The 22,034-nt window shown below is 46.9% G+C and overlaps 1 protein-coding gene across 1 annotated transcript in view; it reads left to right on the top strand.

Moving 5' to 3' along the window:
- The window catches only part of LOC110503790 (intraflagellar transport protein 80 homolog), a gene marked incomplete at its 5' end in the record, with an annotated part of 70,754 nt that overhangs the window by 16,677 nt on the left and 32,043 nt on the right, over positions 1-22,034 (top strand). The window contains 2 exon segments of the mRNA XM_036961068.1: positions 14,005-14,092; positions 16,328-16,625. Of these exon segments, the coding sequence (XP_036816963.1) occupies positions 14,005-14,092; positions 16,328-16,625 (386 nt within the window).

Raw genomic sequence — 22,034 nt, 5'->3', positions numbered from 1 at the left:
AACTAAGGTATTATGTAAAAAAGTAAGAGCCAGACATTTTACCCTTTGACAGCAGTAAGTATATGTGTTGTTAGTGCTTCTCCAGTCAGTACTCTCCTGCCATGACTCCCAATAAACAGTGTGTGTACTACACCAGGGTCACACAAACACACACACACACCTCAGTGTTACGGGGGGTAACCTGGCCCGGCCTGCTGGCTCACATCTCTGCCCTGAGATGGGTAATCTAATTAGAATCTGCCACGAGTGCCGCTGCTCAGGAGAATTAATAACCTCTCTCTCGCTCTCTCTCAACCCTCCCCTCAACACACACACGCATACACACACAAACACACACTTTTCACACACTCATAGATGGAGTACTACACCCACACTATCTTTCACGCACAAAAATAATACACACACTTCACACTTATGGGAGATGTGTCACCACCTCACCCCCTGATCTTTGACCCCCCCCCCCCCCCCCCGCCCCAGTCCTCCGGTGGCTGTCCCTAACTCATTCTGCTGCTGTTACTGTTGGCCGCAGGAGACGCTTAGCTGAGTGGTGCTAAAGGTATAGTCGGTACTGCTGCCCCCAGCTGAGTAGTGCCCCTAGCTGTGTAGTTCCCCCAACTGAGTAGTGCCCCCAGCTGAGTAGTGCCCCCAGCTGAGTAGTGCCCCTAGCTGAGTAGCGCCCCTAGCTGAGTAGTGCCCCCAACTGAGTAGTGCCCCCAACTGAGTAGTGCCCCCAACTGAGAGTAGCGCCCCCAACTGAGTAGCACCCCCAACTGAGTAGTGCCCCTAGCTGAGTAGTGCCCCTAGCTGCGTTGTGCCCCCAACTGAGTAGTGCCCCCAGCTGAGTAGTGTCCCAACTGAGTGGTTCCCCCGACTGAGTAGTGCCCCCAGCTGAGTAGTGCCCCAACTGAGTGGTTCCAACAACTCAGTAGTGTCCCCAGCTGAGTAGTGTCCCCAGCTGAGTAGGGCCCCCAACTGACTAGTGTCCCCAGCTGAGTAGTGCCCCCAACTGAGTAGTGTCCCCAGCTGAGTTGTGCCCCAACTGAGTAGTGCCCCCAACTGAGTTGTGCCCCAACTGAGTAGTGCCCCCAACTGAGTAGTGCCCCAGCTGAGTAGTGCCCCAACTGAGTGATGCCCCAACTGAGTGGTGCCCCTAGCTGAGTAGTGCCCCCAACTGAGTAGTGTCCCCAGCTGAGTAGTGTCCCCAGCTGAGTTGTGCCCCAACTGAGTGGTGCCCCTAGCTGAGTGGTGCCCCTAGCTGATTGGTTCCGGTAGCTGAGTAGTGCCCCCAACTGAGTAGTGCCCCCAGCTGAGTAGTGCCCCCAACTGAGTAGTGCCCCCAGCTGAGTAGTGCCCCTAGCTCAGTAGTGCCCCAACTGAGTGGTGCCCCTAGCTGAGTAGTGCCCCTAGCTGAGTGGTTCCCGTAGCTGAGTGGTGCCCCACCTGAGTAGTGCCCCTAGTTGAGTAGTGCCCCTAGCTGAGTAGTGCCCCAACTGAGTAGTGGCCCCAGCTGAGTAGTGCCCCCAACTGAGTAGTGTCCCCAGCTGAGTAGTGTCCCCAGCTGAGTTGTGCCCCAACTGAGTGGTGCCCCTAGCTGAGTGGTGCCCCTAGCTGATTGGTTCCCGTAGCTGAGTAGTGCCCCCAACTGAGTAGTGCCCCCAGCTGAGTAGTGCCCCTAGCTCAGTAGTGCCCGAACTAAGTGGTGCCCCTAGCTGAGTAGTGCCCCCTCACTGAGTAGTGCTCCTAGCTGAGTAGTGCCCCTAGCTGAATAGTGCTCCCAACTGGGTGATGCCCTCAGCTAAGTAGTACCCCTAGCTGAGTAGTGCCACAACTGAGTAGTGCCCCCAGCTGAGTAGTGCCCCAACTGAGTGGTTCCCCCAACTGAGTAGTGTCCCCAGCTGAGTAGTGTCCCCAGCTGAGTAGTGTCCCCAGCTGAGTAGTGCCCCCAGCTGAGTAGTGCCCCCAGCTGAGTAGTGCCCCAACTGAGTGGTTCCCCCAACTGAGTAGTGTCCCCAGCTCAGTAGTGCCCCCAACTGAGTAGTGTCCCCAGCTGAGTTGTGCCCCAACTGAGTAGTGCCCCCAGCTGAGTAGTGCCCCAACTGAGTGATGCCCCAACTGAGTGGTGCCCCTAGCTGAGTTGTGCCCCAACTGAGTAGTGCCCCTAGCTGAGTAGTGCCCCTAGCTGAGTAGTGCCACAACTGAGTGGTGCCCCCAACTGAGGATTGCCCCGAGCTGAGTCTTGGCCCCAACTGAGTGGTGCCCCTAGCTGAGTAGTGCCCCCAACTTAGTGGTTCCCCTAGCTGAGTAGTGCCCCCAACTGAGTAGTGCCCCCAGCTGAGTAGTGCCCCCAACTCACTATTGCCCCTAGCTGAGTAGTGCCCCAACTGAGTGGTGCCCTTAGCTGAGTAGTGCCCCAACTCAGTAGTGCCCCTAGCTGAGTGGTGCCCCTAGCTGAGTGGTGCCCCTAGCTGAGTGGTGCCCCTAGCTGAGTGGTGCCCCTAGCTGAATGGTGTCCCTAGCTGAGTAGTGCCCCCAACTGAGTTTTGCCCCCAACTGTGTAGTGCTCCTAGCTGATTTGTGCTCCCAACAGGGTGGTGCCCCTAGCTGAGTTGTGCCCCAACTGAGTTGTGCCCCTAGCTGACTAGTGCGCCCAACTGAGTAGTGCCCCCAACTGAGTAGTGCCCCCAACTGAGTGGTGCCCCTAGCTGAGTAGTGCCCCTAGCTGAGTGGTTCCCGTAGCTGAGTGGTGCCCCACCTGAGTAGTGCCCCTAGTTGAGTAGTGCCCCTAGCTGAGTAGTGCCCCACCTGAGTAGTGCCCCCAACTGAGTAGTGCCCCCAACTGAGTAGTGTCCCCAGCTGAGTAGTGTCCCCAGCTGAGTTGTGCCCCAACTGAGTGGTGCCCCTAGCTGAGTGGTGCCCCTAGCTGATTGGTTCCCGTAGCTGAGTAGTGCCCCCAACTGAGTAGTGCCCCCAGCTGAGTAGTGCCCCTAGCTCAGTAGTGCCCGAACTAAGTGGTGCCCCTAGCTGAGTAGTGCCCCCTCACTGAGTAGTGCTCCTAGCTGAGTAGTGCCCCTAGCTGAATAGTGCTCCCAACTGGGTGATGCCCTCAGCTAAGTAGTACCCCTAGCTGAGTAGTGCCACAACTGAGTAGTGCCCCCAGCTGAGTAGTGCCCCAACTGAGTGGTTCCCCCAACTGAGTAGTGTCCCCAGCTGAGTAGTGTCCCCAGCTGAGTAGTGTCCCCAGCTGAGTAGTGCCCCCAGCTGAGTAGTGCCCCCAGCTGAGTAGTGCCCCAACTGAGTGGTTCCCCCAACTGAGTAGTGTCCCCAGCTCAGTAGTGCCCCCAACTGAGTAGTGTCCCCAGCTGAGTTGTGCCCCAACTGAGTAGTGCCCCCAGCTGAGTAGTGCCCCAACTGAGTGATGCCCCAACTGAGTGGTGCCCCTAGCTGAGTTGTGCCCCAACTGAGCAGTGCCCCTAGCTGAGTAGTGCCCCTAGCTGAGTAGTGCCACAACTGAGTGGTGCCCCCAACTGAGGATTGCCCCGAGCTGAGTCTTGGCCCCAACTGAGTGGTGCCCCTAGCTGAGTAGTGCCCCCAACTTAGTGGTTCCCCTAGCTGAGTAGTGCCCCCAACTGAGTAGTGCCCCCAGCTGAGTAGTGCCCCCAACTCACTATTGCCCCTAGCTGAGTAGTGCCCCAACTGAGTGGTGCCCTTAGCTGAGTAGTGCCCCAACTCAGTAGTGCCCCTAGCTGAGTGGTGCCCCTAGCTGAGTGGTGCCCCTAGCTGAGTGGTGCCCCTAGCTGAGTGGTGCCCCTAGCTGAATGGTGTCCCTAGCTGAGTAGTGCCCCCAACTGAGTTTTGCCCCCAACTGTGTAGTGCTCCTAGCTGATTTGTGCTCCCAACAGGGTGGTGCCCCTAGCTGAGTTGTGCCCCAACTGAGTTGTGCCCCTAGCTGACTAGTGCGCCCAACTGAGTAGTGCCCCCAACTGAGTAGTGCCCCCAACTGAGTGGGGCCCTTAGCTGAGTAGTGCCCCCAGCTGAGTGGTGCCCTTGGCTGAGTAGTACCCCCAGCTTAGTGGTGCCCCTAGCTGAGTGGTGCCTCTAGCTGAGTGGTGCCCGTAGCTGAATGGTGCCCGTAGCTGAGTGGTGCCCGTAGCTGAGTGGTGCCCCTAGCTGATTGGTGCTCGTAGCTGAGTGGTGCCCCCAACTGTGTAGTGCCCCCAACTGAGTGGTGCTAATTTAATTCTGCTGGCGGGCACACAGCTGTGCCCTGCTGATGAGTCCCAGGAGGCCCCAGCATGTGTCTATGGTTACTGTGTTGAGGCTCCAGCATGAAGCCATGTGTATATCATTACCCTCTCCTATCCTGCCAAATCTCTGACTTGTGCCACTCGATACAACCCCCAGGCCAAGGATCTGTGTCTTTGGGAGCCAAGCCTATATTACAATGCAGAGAGATGGCCTGCTTTTCACCAGCCTATGTTTATCTCCAGCTTTTACTTCTATATACAGACTATTGTGTGTTATTATAGACAGTTTCTAAGAATGGCTTAATGTTTCACGTTTAGCGGAGACTGAAAGATGGTCTCTAGGTAGACGGGAGTTGGAACCTTTATTGTGTCATTTCTTTTGACAGACGGAAACGTAGTTGGGATGTGTTATGGATACAGTGTTATTAAGGCATTGAATTTCACTGAGGGGACGCAATCCTGGCTCCCTCTAGAATGCTCTGCATCACACACACTTGCTCTCTCGTTCTCACACACAAGCCGGGCTCCTGAATTTTTGAACCTCGGAATACCCTCACTTTGACGAAAAAGTGCCACAGCAAAGAGAGGCAGAGAGAAGGTAATGTGAAAGGGATTCTGTGGAGAGCTCTTCCAGTGCTGATGAACTAGGCCTTCCTGACTGCTGGTTTATTTTACAATCTTACTGAATAAGTTCCTATTGCCGGGGTACAAAATACACAAGCTGTATCTTAAATTACACCCTATTCCTTATGTAGTAGTACACTAGTTTTGACCAGAGGCTGAGAATAGAGTGCCACTTGAGTTTTGCACACAGATATGCTCTCCTCACAGGTGACTGGTTACACAAAAAAAAAGTGGATCAGTGCGCTTGTGTGTGTGTGTGTGTGTGTGTGTGTCTGTCTGTGTGTGTGTGTGTGTGTGTGTGCGTGTGTGCGTGTGTGCGTGTGTGCGTGTGTGCGTGTGTGTGTGTGTGTGTGTGTGTGTGTGTCTCTCTCTCTGAGACAGTGGGCAGACAGACAGAGTGTCTGAGCAGTGCGTGTGTGTGAGTCTCAGTGTGATTAAGGAAGCTCAGACTATGCGGTGCCATGGGACGTTTCAAAGCAGCTCTTTTATGGGCCTGAGTCTTGGTTCTGTTTGATAGCGTGTAATTTAATGCAGTGGGCCAGGCTTTATTAGAAAGAGATGCACATCATTTTGCTCCCAAAGAGCCCTTGACATTTTGCCTCTCTACTCCCACTTAAAGACTTTTATCTACAGATATAGTTTTAGGTCTGGCAGACGGTTGTATGTGTGTGTTTGGTATGATGGATTGCCCCTGGGGAGGGGTGGACAAGGCCAAAGGAGGGGTTGGTTTGTACGGGGTCAGCACCCCCTCCACCTTGGCGAGGTGTTCTAAACAGGGTCAGCTCGTCCCTACAGCTCCTCTCCCTATCTGGAAGCTCCAGTTCCTCACCTCCAGCCCCTTACCTCCTCACCTCCAGCGCCTCACCTCCAGCCCCTTACCTCCTCATCTCTAGCCCCTCACCTCCAGCCCCTTACCTCCTCGCCTCTAGCCCCTCACCTCCAGCCCCTCACCTCCAGCCTCCTCACCTCCAGCCCCTCTACTCCTCACCTCCAGCTCCTTACTTCCAGCCCCTTACCTCCTCACCTCCAGCCCCATACCTCCTCACCTCCAGCCCCTCACCTCCAGCCCCTTACCTCTTCACCTCCTGCCCCCAGCACGAACCAGTACATCCCAGAACACATCCAAGCCTTGCCATGTCAGTTCAGCACAGGCCAAAGTACCAACCCAGATCACAAAGCACAACCCAACACAGCCCAGCTACTACAGCCCCAGCTCCATGTGCCTGTGAGGGGGGCCCAGGTCACTGCAGAGCGATGTTTACAACTCCTCCTAATCTGCTGAGAGATTGATGGGCCACCCTCCACCTCTACCTCCTCCACCTCTCCATCCTCCACCTCAACACATGGATTACTTTTAGCCTTTCTTACACTACTTACAAGAATAATGACACGGCTGTGACACTAGATACAGTAATAATAACAGTGGAAAATGTGAGCATTGTTCTCCTTGTTTGTGGATGTCTGCAGAGAACAAGCCATGAGTGTTAGACTCCATTGATGTCTGTGCCTTCACACACACACTGTTCTACTAGCAGCAGAATTAGGCTCCCCTTTATTGGGCTTGCTGTTTGTTTGGTGCTTCTTGCAGCTGGCAGAGTTTGGGGAACAGAGAGAGAAAGATGGTGTGTGTGTACAGGAAATGCTCTATGGGTCTTCTAATGGTCCGACTCCCTCCCTCAGTGTGCATCAATCAGACGGAGATGCTATGCTGCTATTTATTAACCGCTCTCATCAACCCTGTCCAGCGGATCGACAAAATATTGAGTTATGAGTGCCATCAAGATTGTGTGTGTGCGCACGTGTGTGTCTGTCCATGCCAGTGTGGTAGTGTACATTAATGTGAGGGTTCGTGTAGGGATTTACACCCCATACCTGCCCTGCCAGGTCGTCTCTCAGGAACACTGAGGCTAACTGAGGCCAGCTGGGCTCTTCAAGCCGCCAGCTCTCCAGTAGCCAAACTGATTTATCATGTTAGCCAAGCTATAGGCTAGCCACACTGGTGTACCTAATAGCTATAGGTTATCCAAATGTTAGCCACGTTGATTTATAGAATTAGCCACACTGTCGATGATAGACCAGAGCTAGGCTAACTAACTTTATTAAGTTAAGCCAATGCTAGACTAGGTCTTCCGAGCGAGACCGTGGGTTTAAACAGTGATAAAGGGGAACCACGCACACACACACACGCGCACTTGCTCTCTCCTTCTTTCTCACTCTGTTCCCCTCCTTTATTCTCTCCCTTTAGAGTAGGGAGGCCTTCAGGAGGGGGAGACCTGGGAGATGGGGGACATGCCACCCTGCCGATTAGCGTGCTGTGAGGAGAAGCAGGCCTGTCTGCAGCGGTCAGTGCAGACATATTTAATGCGTCTGATGTAATGGGGCTGAATCAGCAGATAGCTCCGCTGGGAGCCATTAGCCCAAACATGTGTCATTAACCCCTTCCCTGCCCCAGACCAGTCCAGTCCCCTCTGCAGTCCCAGCCAAGTCCTCCCTACAGCCCCCAGCCCAAAGTACTGCTCCAGGTGGAGAGAACTCAGAGCAAGGGTGAAGGGAGGACCGATCTGTTATTTAAAATCACCATCTTTCTCTTTATCTATTAGAGAGAAGTTTGCCTCTCTGGCTGGTGCTGTAGTGAGGATGGGGGATTTGAGGAGGTACCGCCTCCATGTCTTTAAGATCAGTTTGAAGTATTTTTCCCTGCAGCTCGCTGTGGCACGTTACAGCAGTAGGGAGAAGCGGCAGGCTCACAGCACCTGCCAATCTTAATGGCAAACGTATGTGCAGTGAAACGGAGGGCGGGAGCAAATGTTCCCTAAAGAGGGCGGCAATGTTGTCTGACTGGTCTGTTGTCTGTGTGTGTAAGCGAGAGGGGGCTTGTGTTTGAGTGAGTGACTGAGTTTATCTTCTTGTGTGTGTACAAGTGTGTGTCTCTGTTGAAGTGTGTTTCTTTGTATGTATGCCTGCGTGTGTAGGTGGTTGCATGCTGGAACCCATAGTCTGTGGAACACCGCTTGAGTTTGAACTTACAAGAAAGAGGGATCCAGACAATGAAAAGACAAGGGGGAGGGGACAAAGTGCTACTTTCATAAATGATAGCGGTCAGTGACGTTAAAGAGGGAAAGAACAAGTCAGTAGAACAAGTCAGTGATGTTAAAGAGGGAAAGAACAAGTCAGTAGAACAAGTCATTGACGTTAAAGAGGGAAAGAACAAGTCAGTAGAACAAGTCAGTGACGTTAAAGAGGGAAAGAACAAGTCAGTGACGTTAAAGAGGGAAAGAACAAGTCAGTAGAACAAGTCAGTAGAACAAGTCAGTAGAACAAGTCAGTGACGTTAAAGAGGGAAAGAACAAGTCAGTAGAACAAGTCAGTAGAACAAGTCAGTGACGTTAAAGAGGGAAAGAACAAGTCAGTAGAACAAGTCAGTAGAACAAGTCAGTAGAACAGGTCAGTGACGTTAAAGAGGGAAAGAACAAGTCAGTAGAACAAGTCAGTAGAACAAGTCAGTGACGTTAAAGAGGGAAAGAACAAGTCAGTGAGGTGAATCAGGTTAACACACCCATGTTAACTCTCTAGACAGGTGTGTGTATATCCTTTACTTCTTTGAATGATCATGCGAGCAGTATATGTTGTATTGTGTTCCTTGCTGAGCGGCCCCACAACATGATGCTGCCACCCCCGTGCTTCACAGTTGGGATGGTGTTCTTCAGTTTGCAAGCCTTCCCCTTTTTCCTCCAAACATAACGACGGTCATTATGGCCAAACAGTTATATTTTTGTTTCATCAGACCAGAGGACATTTCTCCAAAAAGTACGATCTTTGACCCCATATGCAGTTGCAAACCGTAGTCTGGCTTTTTTTATGGCGGTTTTGGAGCAATGGCTTCTTCCTTGCTGAGCGGCCTTTCAGGTTATGTCGATATAGGACTCGTTTTACTGTGGATATAGATACTTCTGTACCTGTTTCCTCCAGCATCTTCACAATGTCCTTTGCTGTTGTTCTGGCATTGATTTGCACTTTTCGCACCAAAGTACGTTCATCTCTAGGAGACAGAAGGCGTCTCCTTCCTGAGCGGTATGACGGCTGCGTGGTCCCATGGTATTTATACTTGCATACTATTGTTTGTACAGATGAACGTGGTACCTTCAGGCGTTTGGAAATTGCTCCCAAGGATGAACCAGACTTGTGGAGGTCTACCATTTTTTTTCTGAGGTTGACTGGCTGATTTCTTGGATTTTCCCATGATGTCAAGCAAAGACGCACTGCATTTGAAGGTAGGTCTTGAAATACATCCACAGGTACACCTCCAATTGACAAATGATGTAAATTAAACTAAAGCCATGACATAATTTTCTGGAATTTTCCAAGCTGTTTAAAGGCACAGTCAACTTAGTGTATGTAAACTTCTGATCCACTGGAATTGTAATACAGTGAATTATAAGTGAAATAATCTGTCTGTAAACAATTGTTGGAAACATTACTTGTGTCATGCACAAAGTAGATGTCCTAACCGACTTACCAAAACTGTAGTTTGTTAACAAGAAATTTGTGGAGTGGTTGAAAAACGAGTTTTAATGACTCCTACCTAAGTGTGTGTAAACTTTTGACTTCAACTGTATGTTGTATAGTGTTATGCTGCTGTGTGTATGTTGTATAGTGCTATGCTGCTGTGTGCTGTCTGTGTGCATGAGCTCATTGTAAGAGCTAGGGGTCTCTCTTTCTCTCCTCCCCCCTCTCTCCCACAGACCTCAGCAGAGCTCCACGTCATGTCTGTCACCTTCCCTCTGGCCACAAAGCTGCCCATTATAGACAGGGCTCAGTGACCAGAGCAGACCCTTACCAGCACCCCTCCACCCTTCTTCTTCACAGGGCTTTCCCCTTCTCCTGCTGCTCCCCCTTCTCTCTCCCTCCCCAGTTTCCAGAGTGATTGTGAATATCCCCTAGCTAGTCCAGTGTTCTCAAGGAGAGAGCAGAGTGGTTGAAGCAGGGCCAGGATCATCCCTTTTGGCTCCAATCAAACTAGTCAGCAAATCTGCTGCTGACTGATCCGCCTCCATCGCTCCTCTCATCCCCTTTCAGCCCTTATATCCCTCCTCTCATCCTTCTCTCCCCTTCCCTCGCTCCTCTCTTCCCTATTTCACCCTCTATCACTCATCTCTCTATGGCTGAAGCTCTCTATGGTTGTCTATGGCTGAAGCACTCTATGGTTGTCTATGGCTGAAGCTCTCTACGGTTGTCTATGGCTGAAGCTCTCTATGGTTGTCTATGGCTGAAGCTCTCTATAGTTGTCTATGGCTGAAGCTCTCTATGGTTGTCTATGGCTGAAGCACTCTATGGTTGTCTATGGCTGAAGCTCTCTACGGTTGTCTATGGCTGAAGCTCTCTATGGTTGTCTATGGCTGAAGCTCTCTATAGTTGTCTATGGCTGAAGCTCTCTATAGTTGTCTATGGCTGAAGCTCTCTAAGGTTGTCTATGGCTCAAGCTCTCTATGGTTGTCTATGGCTTAGACCTTCCTAATAGTGAATTGTGGTTGAGAGCAGAGAGTCCTGGAGTGGAGCTCTGTGGCCCAGAGGTGAACCAGCAGTGCTCCAGGTCTGGACAGGTCCTGATTTACTCCTGCAGTCTGGAGACAGTATGTCGACAGATCTATGTTGTGGAGTGGACCCCCGGGATCTTAAAGAGGGCCATAATTGGACTCTGTGCTTTTGGGAAACACTTGCTACAGTACTACCTAATGCTGACACCTTTTGTGAGAGAAAGAGAGAGAGTGATAGGGGGACTAGTCCTGGGGAAAGATAAAGGTAGAGAAAGGAGAGTGAAAGGGAGGTTATGAGGGGGAGGGGAGGAGGGTAGAATGAGAAGGGAGCAGAAAGAGGTAGAGTAAACTCTTCTCTCACGAGAGCTACAGGACTCCCCCCAGTGTCCTAAACTCACTCACTGCCTGACAACTCAGACAAAAGTGCAACTGAGATCCCGGGGATTCTCACCTTTTAGACACACACATACACACACACACACACATCTCACACACACACACTAACTCACACTGTGAATACATTACATTTACACACCCCACCATCTGTCTTATATACATTTAAATCTACACCCGTGTTCTCTCTTTCTCATACACGCACAAACGTATGCTTGCTGCAGCAGGAGTCAAATGGCCCAATGTGTTAAAAGTATTAGGTAAGCACAAATCCAAAAATGCTTCTCAGGCTGATATCATGTGTATACATTCAGCTGCATCTCTGACCCCCCTCTCCCCCCTCCGCCCCCTCCTCTCCCCCCTCCGCCCCCTCCTCTCCCTCAGGGGAGCTCTAAAACGGAGCGGCTTGGATTTTTGCTGAAGAATAGATGGGGTATTATTATTTGAAGCGTGTATGCTCTCGTTGGCGGTGGAGCCTGTCCAAGCACGGCGCTGATGTTTGGACGAAAGGTATATGAAAGTACACTTCAAAGCCCTGCAGCGGCCTTTATGTGGCCGGACCCTGTTTATCTTTGCAGCAGACACACGCACGCGCACAGCGAAAAATAAGGAAAGTCATTTCTATGGCAGGATTTATGAGGAAGGAGGGAGAGGTAGAGGTAAAAGGGGCAGGCCGTGCAGAAGCGAAATGACAGAAAACACCACCATTTGATATGAGTTTAACAAGAAATGTATTGTCCAGATTGGTAAAGAGAGTCTTTTTTTTTTTGGTAAAGAGAGTCTCTTAATTTTACTACTAGGGAGGAAGCTGACCAAGGAAATCCTCTGCTTTGACCGTGGCCACCGGCCACTCTGAGAGAGAGAGAGAGAGAGTGAGCCCCAACCTGCTGGTTGAGACCGTATATAAAGCCACACCTCAGCACATGAAACCAACACAGACCTTATTTGTGCAGCGCAGCACTTGGCGTCCCGTCCAATCTCTAACAGGCAGCGTTAGGGTAATGTTAGTGTTAGCAGTTTCTCCCTCTGCAAGCAGCCTCCGCCCTGCCAGCCACCTGCACACAGGGAAGAACTGAGGCATAGAGGTCAGGGGTCACAGACTAGACCAGAGGAGAGGGGTGGACAGAAAAAAGGGATGGCTGGTAAAGCTGGTGAGCCCTGCCAGCCACCTGCACAATGGAAGGGGCTGAGGCAGAGGGGTCAGCGGTTAAAGATCACCAAGGGAAGGTCATCGCTGTCTTTGGGTGCACATGGAGGAATGTCCCTAATTTATACTGTGGACAAAGACAGGAGAGAGGGAAGGGGTGAAAGGAGTTAGGGAGGAGTAAAGAAGAGACAGAGGGGGGCTAGATAGGGGTTCAGAGACAGGGTAGTGAGGGGTAAAGAGAGAGACGGTGGAGAATGAGAGACATAGTTGAGTAAGAAGGGTAAAGAGCGACAGACGAGACTGAGTGGGGAAGCAGGAGAGTTCCCTTTAACACACTACAGTCCTGGTTCTTGTGTAGCTAGCTGTTTAAGTTTGGCATTGCTAATCTGACCTCCATAAATCAAGCCCCAAATATCATCCATCAACACTGAGATCTCTCTCTCACACGCACCCTAACAGGTTGAAAAAACACAACTGCAAGCTCAAACTATCTCAACTCAATCATAAGCCCTCTGACAGGCTGGATTTCTAAACCAGAAGCCAAATAACAGAATAGGCTTTGTGTGATACTCTGCAGAACGCTAAGAGAGAGGAGAGAGAGAGCAGTGAGAGAAGAAAAGAGTGCGAAGGAAAATCTTGGAGAGGGGGGGGGGGGGGGGGGTTCTAGTGGCCTTAGTGAGTAACTGTTGTCGTGGTGGTGTGGTGTGTTCCAAACGGCAGGCTGGGGAGTTGGTAGGAGCTGCAGCCTCTTCTCAGCTGCCTCGATGGGTGTCACTGACTCACACCAATACACCAAAATAACTCCACTACACACACACACACACACACGCACACACACATACACACACACACAAGTAAAATATAACTTTTGAAAGAAAGGAAAAGGTTTGGGTAATCACTCTTTGGCTCTTGATTGTGTGCTCATGCACCCCCACCCACCCACCCACCCCCCCACCCCACCCCACCCCACCCCCATAACTCTGGCTAGTTGTAATAGATGAGGATAGCAGAGTGCATGTTTACGAGCGCGAGTGCTGGACTTGGCAGGCCTGAACGCTCCTTCAGTGTCTCACAGTTCATCACAGCTCAGTGTCTGGGCCCTGACTCAACCCGTGTCTCTTACACACAGTTTACATGGGGGGGGGGGGTGGGGGGGGGGGGGGGGCTGTCATGCACCCAACCAAACCCCCCACTACCCCCATACTGCACCTATCCCTGTTCACCCCCACCCCTCTCTCTATCCCTAACCGCCCTGGCTTACTGTACCCCTTATAGCCCTTTGTGGCTGCACAGTATCTGTCTTATTGTTTGAAATTGTGCATTGATTAAGTACAGTACTACCAAATACAATTTTTTTGCCATTTACTCAACAATCTCTTTCTGTCTCTCTCTAACTTCCTCTTTCCTTCTCTGTCTCTCTGTCTGTCTGTCTCTCTCTTTCTTTCTTTGTCTGTCTCTCTCTCTCTCTCTCTCTCTCTCTTTCTTTGTCTGTCTCTCTTTCTTTGTCTGTCTCTCTCTTTCTTTGTATGTCTCTCTCTTTCTTTGTCTGTCTCTCTCTTTCTTTGTCTGTCTCTCTCTCTCTCTTTCTTTGTCTGTCTCTCTTTCTTTGTCTGTCTCTCTCTCTTTCTTTGTATGTCTCTCTCTTTCTTTGTCTGTCTCTCTCTCTCTCTTTCTTTGTCTGTCTCTCTTTCTTTGTCTGTCTCTCTCTCTCTCTTTCTTTGTCTGTCTCTCTTTCTTTGTCTGTCTCTCTTTCTTTGTCTGTCTCTCTTTCTTTGTCTGTCTCTCTCTCTTTCTTTGTCTGTCTCTCTCTCTTTCTTTGTATGTCTCTCTCTTTCTTTGTCTGTCTGTCTCTCTTTCTTTGCCTGTCTGTCTCTCTCTCTCTTTCTTTGTCTGTCTCTCTCTCGCTTTGTTTGTCTCTCTCTCTCTCTTTCTTTGTCTGTCTTTCTCTCGCTTTGTCTCTCTCTCTCGCTTTGTCTGTCTCTCTCTCGCTTTGTCTCTCTCTCTTTCTTTGTCTGTCTGTCTCTCTCTCGCTTTGTCTCTCTCTCTCTCTGTCTCTCTCTAGTGGTCGTATGTGTTGGAGAAGCCTAACACTGGTCAGCAGACGGCACGCAGCTCACACGGACCCTCACCAAGAGGAGGACCATGCAGGTAGAACACACAGATCACCCTCACCACGAGGAGGACCATGCAGGTAGAACACACAGATCACCCTCACCACGAGGAGGACCATGCAGGTAGAACACACAGATCACCCTCACCAAGAGGAGGACCATGCAGGTAGAACACACAGATCACTCTCACCAAGAGGTGGACCATGCAGGTAGAACACACATATCACCCTCACCAATAGGAGGACCATGCAGGTAGAACACACAGATCACTCTCACCAAGAGGTGGACCATGCAGGTAGAACACACAGATCACCCTCACCACGAGGAGGACCATGCAGGTAGAACACACAGATCACCCTCACCAAGAGGTGAACCATGCAGGCAGAACACACAGATCACTCTCACCAAGAGGTGGACCATGCAGGTAGAACACACATATCACCCTCACCAAGAGGAGAACCATGCAGGTGTTTCGGTTCCTTATGCCATATGATTGTTTAAACCTCCAGAAAAAGTCTTAATCTTTACTTCACCTAAGAAGCCAAACAGTCCCCGAGCCTAAATGAATTAATGAGACAGCTAACTGAGGGTGAATGGGCCGGTGTGAGAGGCAGACGCAAGTGAGGTGAAGTTAACAGGCTATTTTAAAGGGCCAGACTATTCCCCAGGCCTGGGTACTTGTGGCTATACATTATGCTATAAGCCTCCCAGTGTGGACCAGTGACAATGGCTAGCCTGTATAGCAGCCTCCGTCACAGAGTGTGTTTAAACTTCAGAAACCACAAGGTAGCGTTTACACGCGGTCAACACACCCCCATGCGCACACACACTGTAACGGACACACACACGTGGATAAGCGCATACGCACACACACGTGCACTCTCACCATAGACAACCCTCACTGAGCACTGTTTGCGTTAACCAAACAAACCTGTGTCTTCAGCCATTTATTTTCAGGCTTGCAGGTTTTTTTTCTCTCCCTCTCTTTTTTTTAAAAGTGCACATCTGCCAATGGTTTGTGAATCAGGCGGCTAAATTTACCACTTCGCGGTTAAACATTTTTATTCCTGGTTGTTTGGTGAGTAAATTTGGGTTGTTAGTGGGGGTTAAAGAAGGATGATGTTTAAACCGTTAAATAAATACCCACCACACCTTTTACCTGCTGGTGGAAAACCACATTTCATTCATTCATTCACAGGGGAAATGTGGAAGAACATTTTTATCCTAACGGGTGAAAAAGTAGAAACACACACGCGGACGTACGTTTCCACACCAGGCATTTCTGTCCCCTCCTGTCCTAACCCTAACCCTAACCCTAACCTTCTGTCCTAACCCTAACCCTAACCCTCCTGTCCTAACCCTAACCCTAACCCTAACCCTCCTGTCCTAACCCTAACCCTAACCCTCCTGTCCTAACCCTAACCCTAACCCTAACCCTCCTGTCCTAACCCTAACCCTAACCCTCCTGTCCTAACCCTAACCCTAACCCTAACCCTCCTGTCCTAACCCTAACCCTAACCCTAACCCTAACCCTCCTGTCCTAACCCTAACCCTAACCCTAACCCACACCAGGCATTTCTGTCCCCTCCTGTCCTAACCCTAACCCTAACCCTAACCCACACCAGGCATTTCTGTCCCCTCCTGTCCTAACCCTAACCCTAACCCTAACCCTCCTGTCCTAACCCTAACCCTAACCCTAACCCTCCTGTCCTAACCCTAACCCTAACCCTAACCCTCCTGTCCTAACCCTATCCCTAACACACACGCGGACGTACGTTTCCACACCAGGCATTTCTGTCCCCTCCTGTCCTAACCCTAACCCTAACCCTAACCCTAACCCTCCTGTCCTAACCCTAACCCTAACCCTCCTGTCCTAACCCTAACCCTAACTCTCCTGTCCTAACCCTAACCCTAACCCTCCTGTCCTAACCCTAACCCTAACCCTCCTGTCCTAACCCTAACCCTAACCCTCCTGTCCTAACCCTAACCCTAACCCTCCTGTCCTAACCCTAACCCTAACACACGCGGACATACGTTTCCACACCAGGCATTTCTGTCCCCTCCTGTCCTATGCTTAGACATGGGCTGTTTCCTGTGTATATCAACAGTTAATCCACTCTGGAGTTTACGTGAGTGCCTCCATACCGACGAAACATCTATGAGTGTCTCAGAAAATAGGTATTGTGTGTGTATGCTCTAGTCTGTTTGTTACAATTAGTTTGTTAGTATTTCAGATGATTTGTTACTCAATGTGTTTGTGGGTCAAGATCTGAGCGACATGTGCATGTTCCTGTGTGTGTGTGTGTGGGTGTGTGTGTGTGTGTGTTCCTAAACTGTCCCTCTCTCTCTCTCTCTCTCTCTCTCTATCCATCACCCAGGTAAGGAACGTGGTGAATGATGCGGGGGATGTTCTGGAGTTCAGGGACCAGGTCACCAAAGCCTCTCCGGCCCACGGTCACCTAGTGGTCACCACCTCTCTCCAGTGCTACGCCTCCAGTGCTAAGAACTGGAACACACCTCTCATTTTTGACCTGAAGGAGGGGACCGTCAGCCTCATTATACAGGCTGAGAGGTAAGTCTCTCTTTATCCTTGTATCTCATTCTGTCCCTCCTCCATTTCTTAGTCTTTCCCATATTGCCTATCCGTGTTGCACCTATCTCCCTGTTGCGCCTATCTCCCTGTTGCACCTACAGTGCCTTGCGAAAGTATTCGGCCCCCTTGAACTTTGCGACCTTTTGCCACATTTCAGGCTTCAAACATAAAGATATAAAACTGTATTTTTTTGTGAAGAATCAACAACAAGTGGGACACAATCATGAAGAACAAGGAACACACCAGGCAGGTCCGAGATACTGTTGTGAAGAAGTTTAAAGCCGGATTTGGATACAAAAAGATTTCCCAAGCTTTAAACATCCCAAGGAGCACTGTGCAAGCGATAATATTGAAATGTAAGGAGTATCAGACCACTGCAAATCTACCAAGACCTGGCCGTCCCTCTAAACTTTCAGCTCATACAAGGAGAAGACTGATCAGAGATGCAGCCAAGAGGCCCATGATCACTCTGGATGAACTGCAGAGATCTACAGCTGAGGTGGGAGACTCTGTCCATAGGACAACAATCAGTCGCATATTGCACAAATCTGGCCTTTATGGAAGAGTGGCAAGAAGAAAGCCATTTCTTAAAGATATCCATAAAAAGTGTTGTTTAAAATTTGCCACAAGCCACCTGGGAGACACACCAAACATGTGGAAGAAGGTGCTCTGGTCAGATGAAACCAAAATTGAACTTTTTGGCAACAATGCAAAACGTTATGTTTGGCGTAAAAGCAACACAGCAGAACACACCATCCCCACTGTCAAACATGGTGGTGGCAGCATCATGGTTTGGGCCTGCTTTTCTTCAGCAGGGACAGGGAAGATGGTTAAAATTGATGGGAAGATGGATGGAGCCAAATACAGGACCATTCTGGAAGAAAACCTGATGGAGTCTGCAAAAGACCTGAGACTGGGACGGAGATTTGTCTTCCAACAAGACAATGATCCAAAACATAAAGCAAAATCTACAATGGAATGGTTCAAAAATAAACATATCCAGGTGTTAGAATGGCCAAGTCAAAGTCCAGACCTGAATCCAATCGAGAATCTGTGGAAAGAACTGAAAACTGCTGTTCACAAATGCTCTCCATCCAACCTTTTTGCAAGGAGGAATGGGAAAAAAATTCAGTCTCTCGATGTGCAAAACTGATAGAGACATACCCCAAGCGACTTACAGCTGTAATCACAGCAAAAGGTGGCGCTACAAAGTATTAACTTAAGGGGGCTGAATAATTTTGTACGCCCAATTTTTCAGTTTTTGATTTGTTAAAAAAGTTTGAAATATCCAATAAATGTCGTTCCACTTCATGATTGTGTCCCACTTGTTGTTGATTCTTCACAAAAAAATACAGTTTTATATCTTTATGTTTGAAGCCTGAAATGTGGCAAAAGGTCGCAAAGTTCAAGGGGGCCGAATACTTTCGCAAGGCACTGTATCTCCCTGTTGCGCCGATCTCTGGACCCCCTCTCCTTTTCTTTCCCTCCCCCTCTCTCACTCTGTGTGTGTGCGTCTGTGTGTGTGTGTGTGTTTGTGAGAACTGTGTGTGAGAGTGCGAGTGTGTGCCATTAGCAGAGCAGGTCTGGCTATGGAAGCCTGACTGCAGTGGGGAACAAAGAGATGGACATTTATCATTCTCTCCTCTGGGTTGTTCCACCTCTTAAAGCACCAGAAAGAGGATTTCAACTCCCACCATCTCAGATTGTTCTGAAATAGTTTCTGCTGATAGAAACAGATAAGATGAGCATTCCTGCATCATTACTTTGTTGAAATATAATTTGATCTCTGAGAAATTACGATAATTCATTGCACCCAAATTGTCCATTTTAATGTAATGTATGTAATGTATTCATCCTATATAATGTGTTATTCATGTGTTCATCCTATGTAATGTATTCACCCTATGTAATGTGTTCAACCTATGTAATGTGTTCATCCTATGTAATGCGTTCATCCTATGTAATGTGTTCATCCTATGTAATGTATTCATCCTATGTAATGTATTCACCTGATATAATGTAATCATCTTATGTAATGTTTTTAATATATTAAATAAATATAGTACCTAACATCTGATTTGGACCAAACTTTTTTATAACAATGAGTAAGAGACGAGGATCCAAAGTAATTGTCAAAAGCCCCACTCGGACCCCCCACACCCCACGCCAATCCCACCCCAACAAGGAGGTTATAGCGTCAGCTCTCTGACAAGTAATATGGAGCTGTGGCTCAGAGTATTGTTTGTTCATCCTATGTAATGTATTCATTATATGTAATGTGTTCATCCTATGTAATGTGTTCATCCTATGTAATGTATTCATCCTATGTAATGTGTTCATCCTATGTAATGTGTTCATCCTATGCAATGTATTCATCATATGTAATGTATTCATCCTATGTAATGTGTTCATCCTATGTAATGTGTTCATCCTATGTAATGTATTCATCCTATGTAATGTATTCATCCTATGTAATGTGTTCATGTGTTCATCCTATAATGTGTTCATGTGTTCATCCAATGTAATGTGTTCATCCTATGTAATGTGTTCATCCTATTTAATGTGCTCATCCTATGTAATGTATTCCCACTATGTAATGTGTTCATCCTATATAATGTATTCATGTGTTCATCCTATGTAATGTATTCATCCTATGTAATGTATTCCCACTATGTAATGTGTTCATCCTATATAATGTGTTCATCCTATGTAATGTGTTCATCCTATGTAATGTATTCATCCTATGTAATGTATTCCCACTATGTAATGTATTCATCCTATGTAATGTATTCATCCTATGTAATGTATTCATCCTATGTAATGTATGCATCCTATGTAATGTATTCATCCTATGTAATGTATTCATCCTATGTAATGTATTCATTATATGTAATGTATTCATCCTATGTAATGTATTCATCCTATTTAATGTGCTCATCCTATGTAATGTATTCCCACTATGTAATGTGTTCATCCTATGTAATGTGTTCATCCTATGTAATGTATTCATCCTATGTAATGTATTCATTATATGTAATGTATTCATCCTATGTAATGTATTCATCCTATGTAATGTATTCATTATATGTAATGTGTTCATCCTATGTAATGTGTTCATCCTATGTAATGTGTTCATCCTATGTAATGTATTCATCCTATGTAATGTGTTCATCCGATGTAATGTATTCATCCTATGTAATGTATTCATCCTATGTAATGTGTTCATCCTATGTAATGTGTTCATCCTATGTAATGTATTCATCCTATGTAATGTATTCACACTATGTAATGTGTTCATCCTATGTAATGTGTTCATGTGTTCAACCTATGTAATGTGTTCATCCTATGTAATGTATTCATCCTATGTAATGTATTCATGTGTTCATCCTATGTAATGTATTCATCCTATGTAATGTGTTCATCCTATGTAATGTATTCATCCTATGTAATGTGTTCATCCTATGTAATGTATTCATCCTATGTAATGTGTTCATCCGATGTAATGTATTCATCCTATGTAATGTATTCATCCTATGTAATGTATTCACACTATGTAATGTGTTCATCCTATGTAATGTGTTCATGTGTTCATCCAATGTAATGTGTTCATCCTATGTAATGTGTTCATCCAATGTAATGTGTTCTTCCTATGTAATGTGTTCATGTGTTCAACCTATGTAATGTGTTCATCCTATGTAATGTATTCATCCTATGTAATGTATTCATCCTATGTAATGTGTTCATCCTATGTAATGTGTTCATCCTATGTAATGTGTTCATGTGTTCATCCAATGTAATGTGTTCATCCTATGTAATGTGTTCATCCTATGTAATGTGTTCATCCTATGTAATGTGTTCATGTGTTCATCCAATGTAATGTGTTCATCCTATGTAATGTGTTCATCCTATGTAATGTGCTAATCCTATGTAATGTATTCCCACTATGTAATGTGTTCATCCTATATAATGTATTCATGTGTTCATCCTATGTAATGTATTCACCCTATGTAATTTATTCATCCTATGTAATGTGTTCATCCTATGTAGTGTATTCATGTGTTCATCCTATGTAATGTGTTCATCCTATGTAATGTGTTCATCCTATGTAATGTGTTTATCCCATGTAATGTATTCATGTGTTCATCCTATGTAATGTAATCATCCTATGTAATGTGTTCATGTATTCATCCTATTTAATGTGTTCATCCTATGTAATGTATTCACCCTATGTAATGTATTCATCCTATGTAATGTGTTCATCCTATGTAATGTATTCATCATATGTAATGTATTCATCCTATGTAATGTATTCATTATATGTAATGTGTTCATCCTATGTAATGTGTTCATCCTATGTAATGTATTCATCCTATGTAATGTATTCATCCTATGTAATGTGTTCATCCTATGTAATGTATTCATCATATGTAATGTATTCATCCTATGTAATGTATTCATTATATGTAATGTATTCATCCTATGTAATGTATTCATCCTATGTAATGTTTTCATTATATGAAATGTATTCATCCTATGTAATGTGTTCATCCTATGTAATGTGTTCATCCTATGTAATGTATTCATCCTATGTAATGTGTTCATCCTATGTAATGTGTTCATCCTATGTAATGTATTCATCCTATGTAATGTGTTCATCCTATGTAATGTATTAATCCTATGTAATGTATTCATCCTATGTAATGTATTCATTATATGTAATGTATTCATCCTATGTAATGTGTTCATCCTATCAAATGTATTCATCCTATGTAATGTGTTCATCCTATGTAATGTGTTCATCCTATGTAATGTATTCCCACTATGTAATGTGTTCATCCTATGTAATGTGTTCATCCTATGTATTGTGTTCATCCTATGTAATGTATTCATCCTATGTAATGTGTTCATCCGATGTAATGTATTCATCCTATGTAATGTATTCATCCTATGTAATGTGTTCATCCTATGTAATGTGTTCATCCTATGTAATGTATTCATCCTATGTAATGTATTCACACTATGTAATGTGTTCATCCTATGTAATGTGTTCATCCTATGTAATGTGTTCATCCTATGTAATGTATTCACACTATGTAATGTGTTCATCCTATGTAATGTGTTCATGTGTTCAACCTATGTAATGTGTTCATCCTATGTAATGTATTCATCCTATGTAATGTATTCATGTGTTCATCCTATGTAATGTATTCATCCTATGTAATGTGTTCATCCTATGTAATGTATTCATCCTATGTAATGTGTTCATCCTATGTAATGTATTCTTCCTATGTAATGTGTCCATCCGATGTAATGTATTCATCCTATGTAATGTATTCATCCTATGTAATGTATTCACACTATGTAATGTGTTCATCCTATGTAATGTGT

The sequence above is a fragment of the Oncorhynchus mykiss genome, chromosome 24, assembly GCF_013265735.2.
Source record: "Oncorhynchus mykiss isolate Arlee chromosome 24, USDA_OmykA_1.1, whole genome shotgun sequence".
Lineage (NCBI taxonomy): Eukaryota > Metazoa > Chordata > Actinopteri > Salmoniformes > Salmonidae > Oncorhynchus > Oncorhynchus mykiss.
This window is presented reverse-complemented; position numbering and strand designations above follow the sequence as displayed.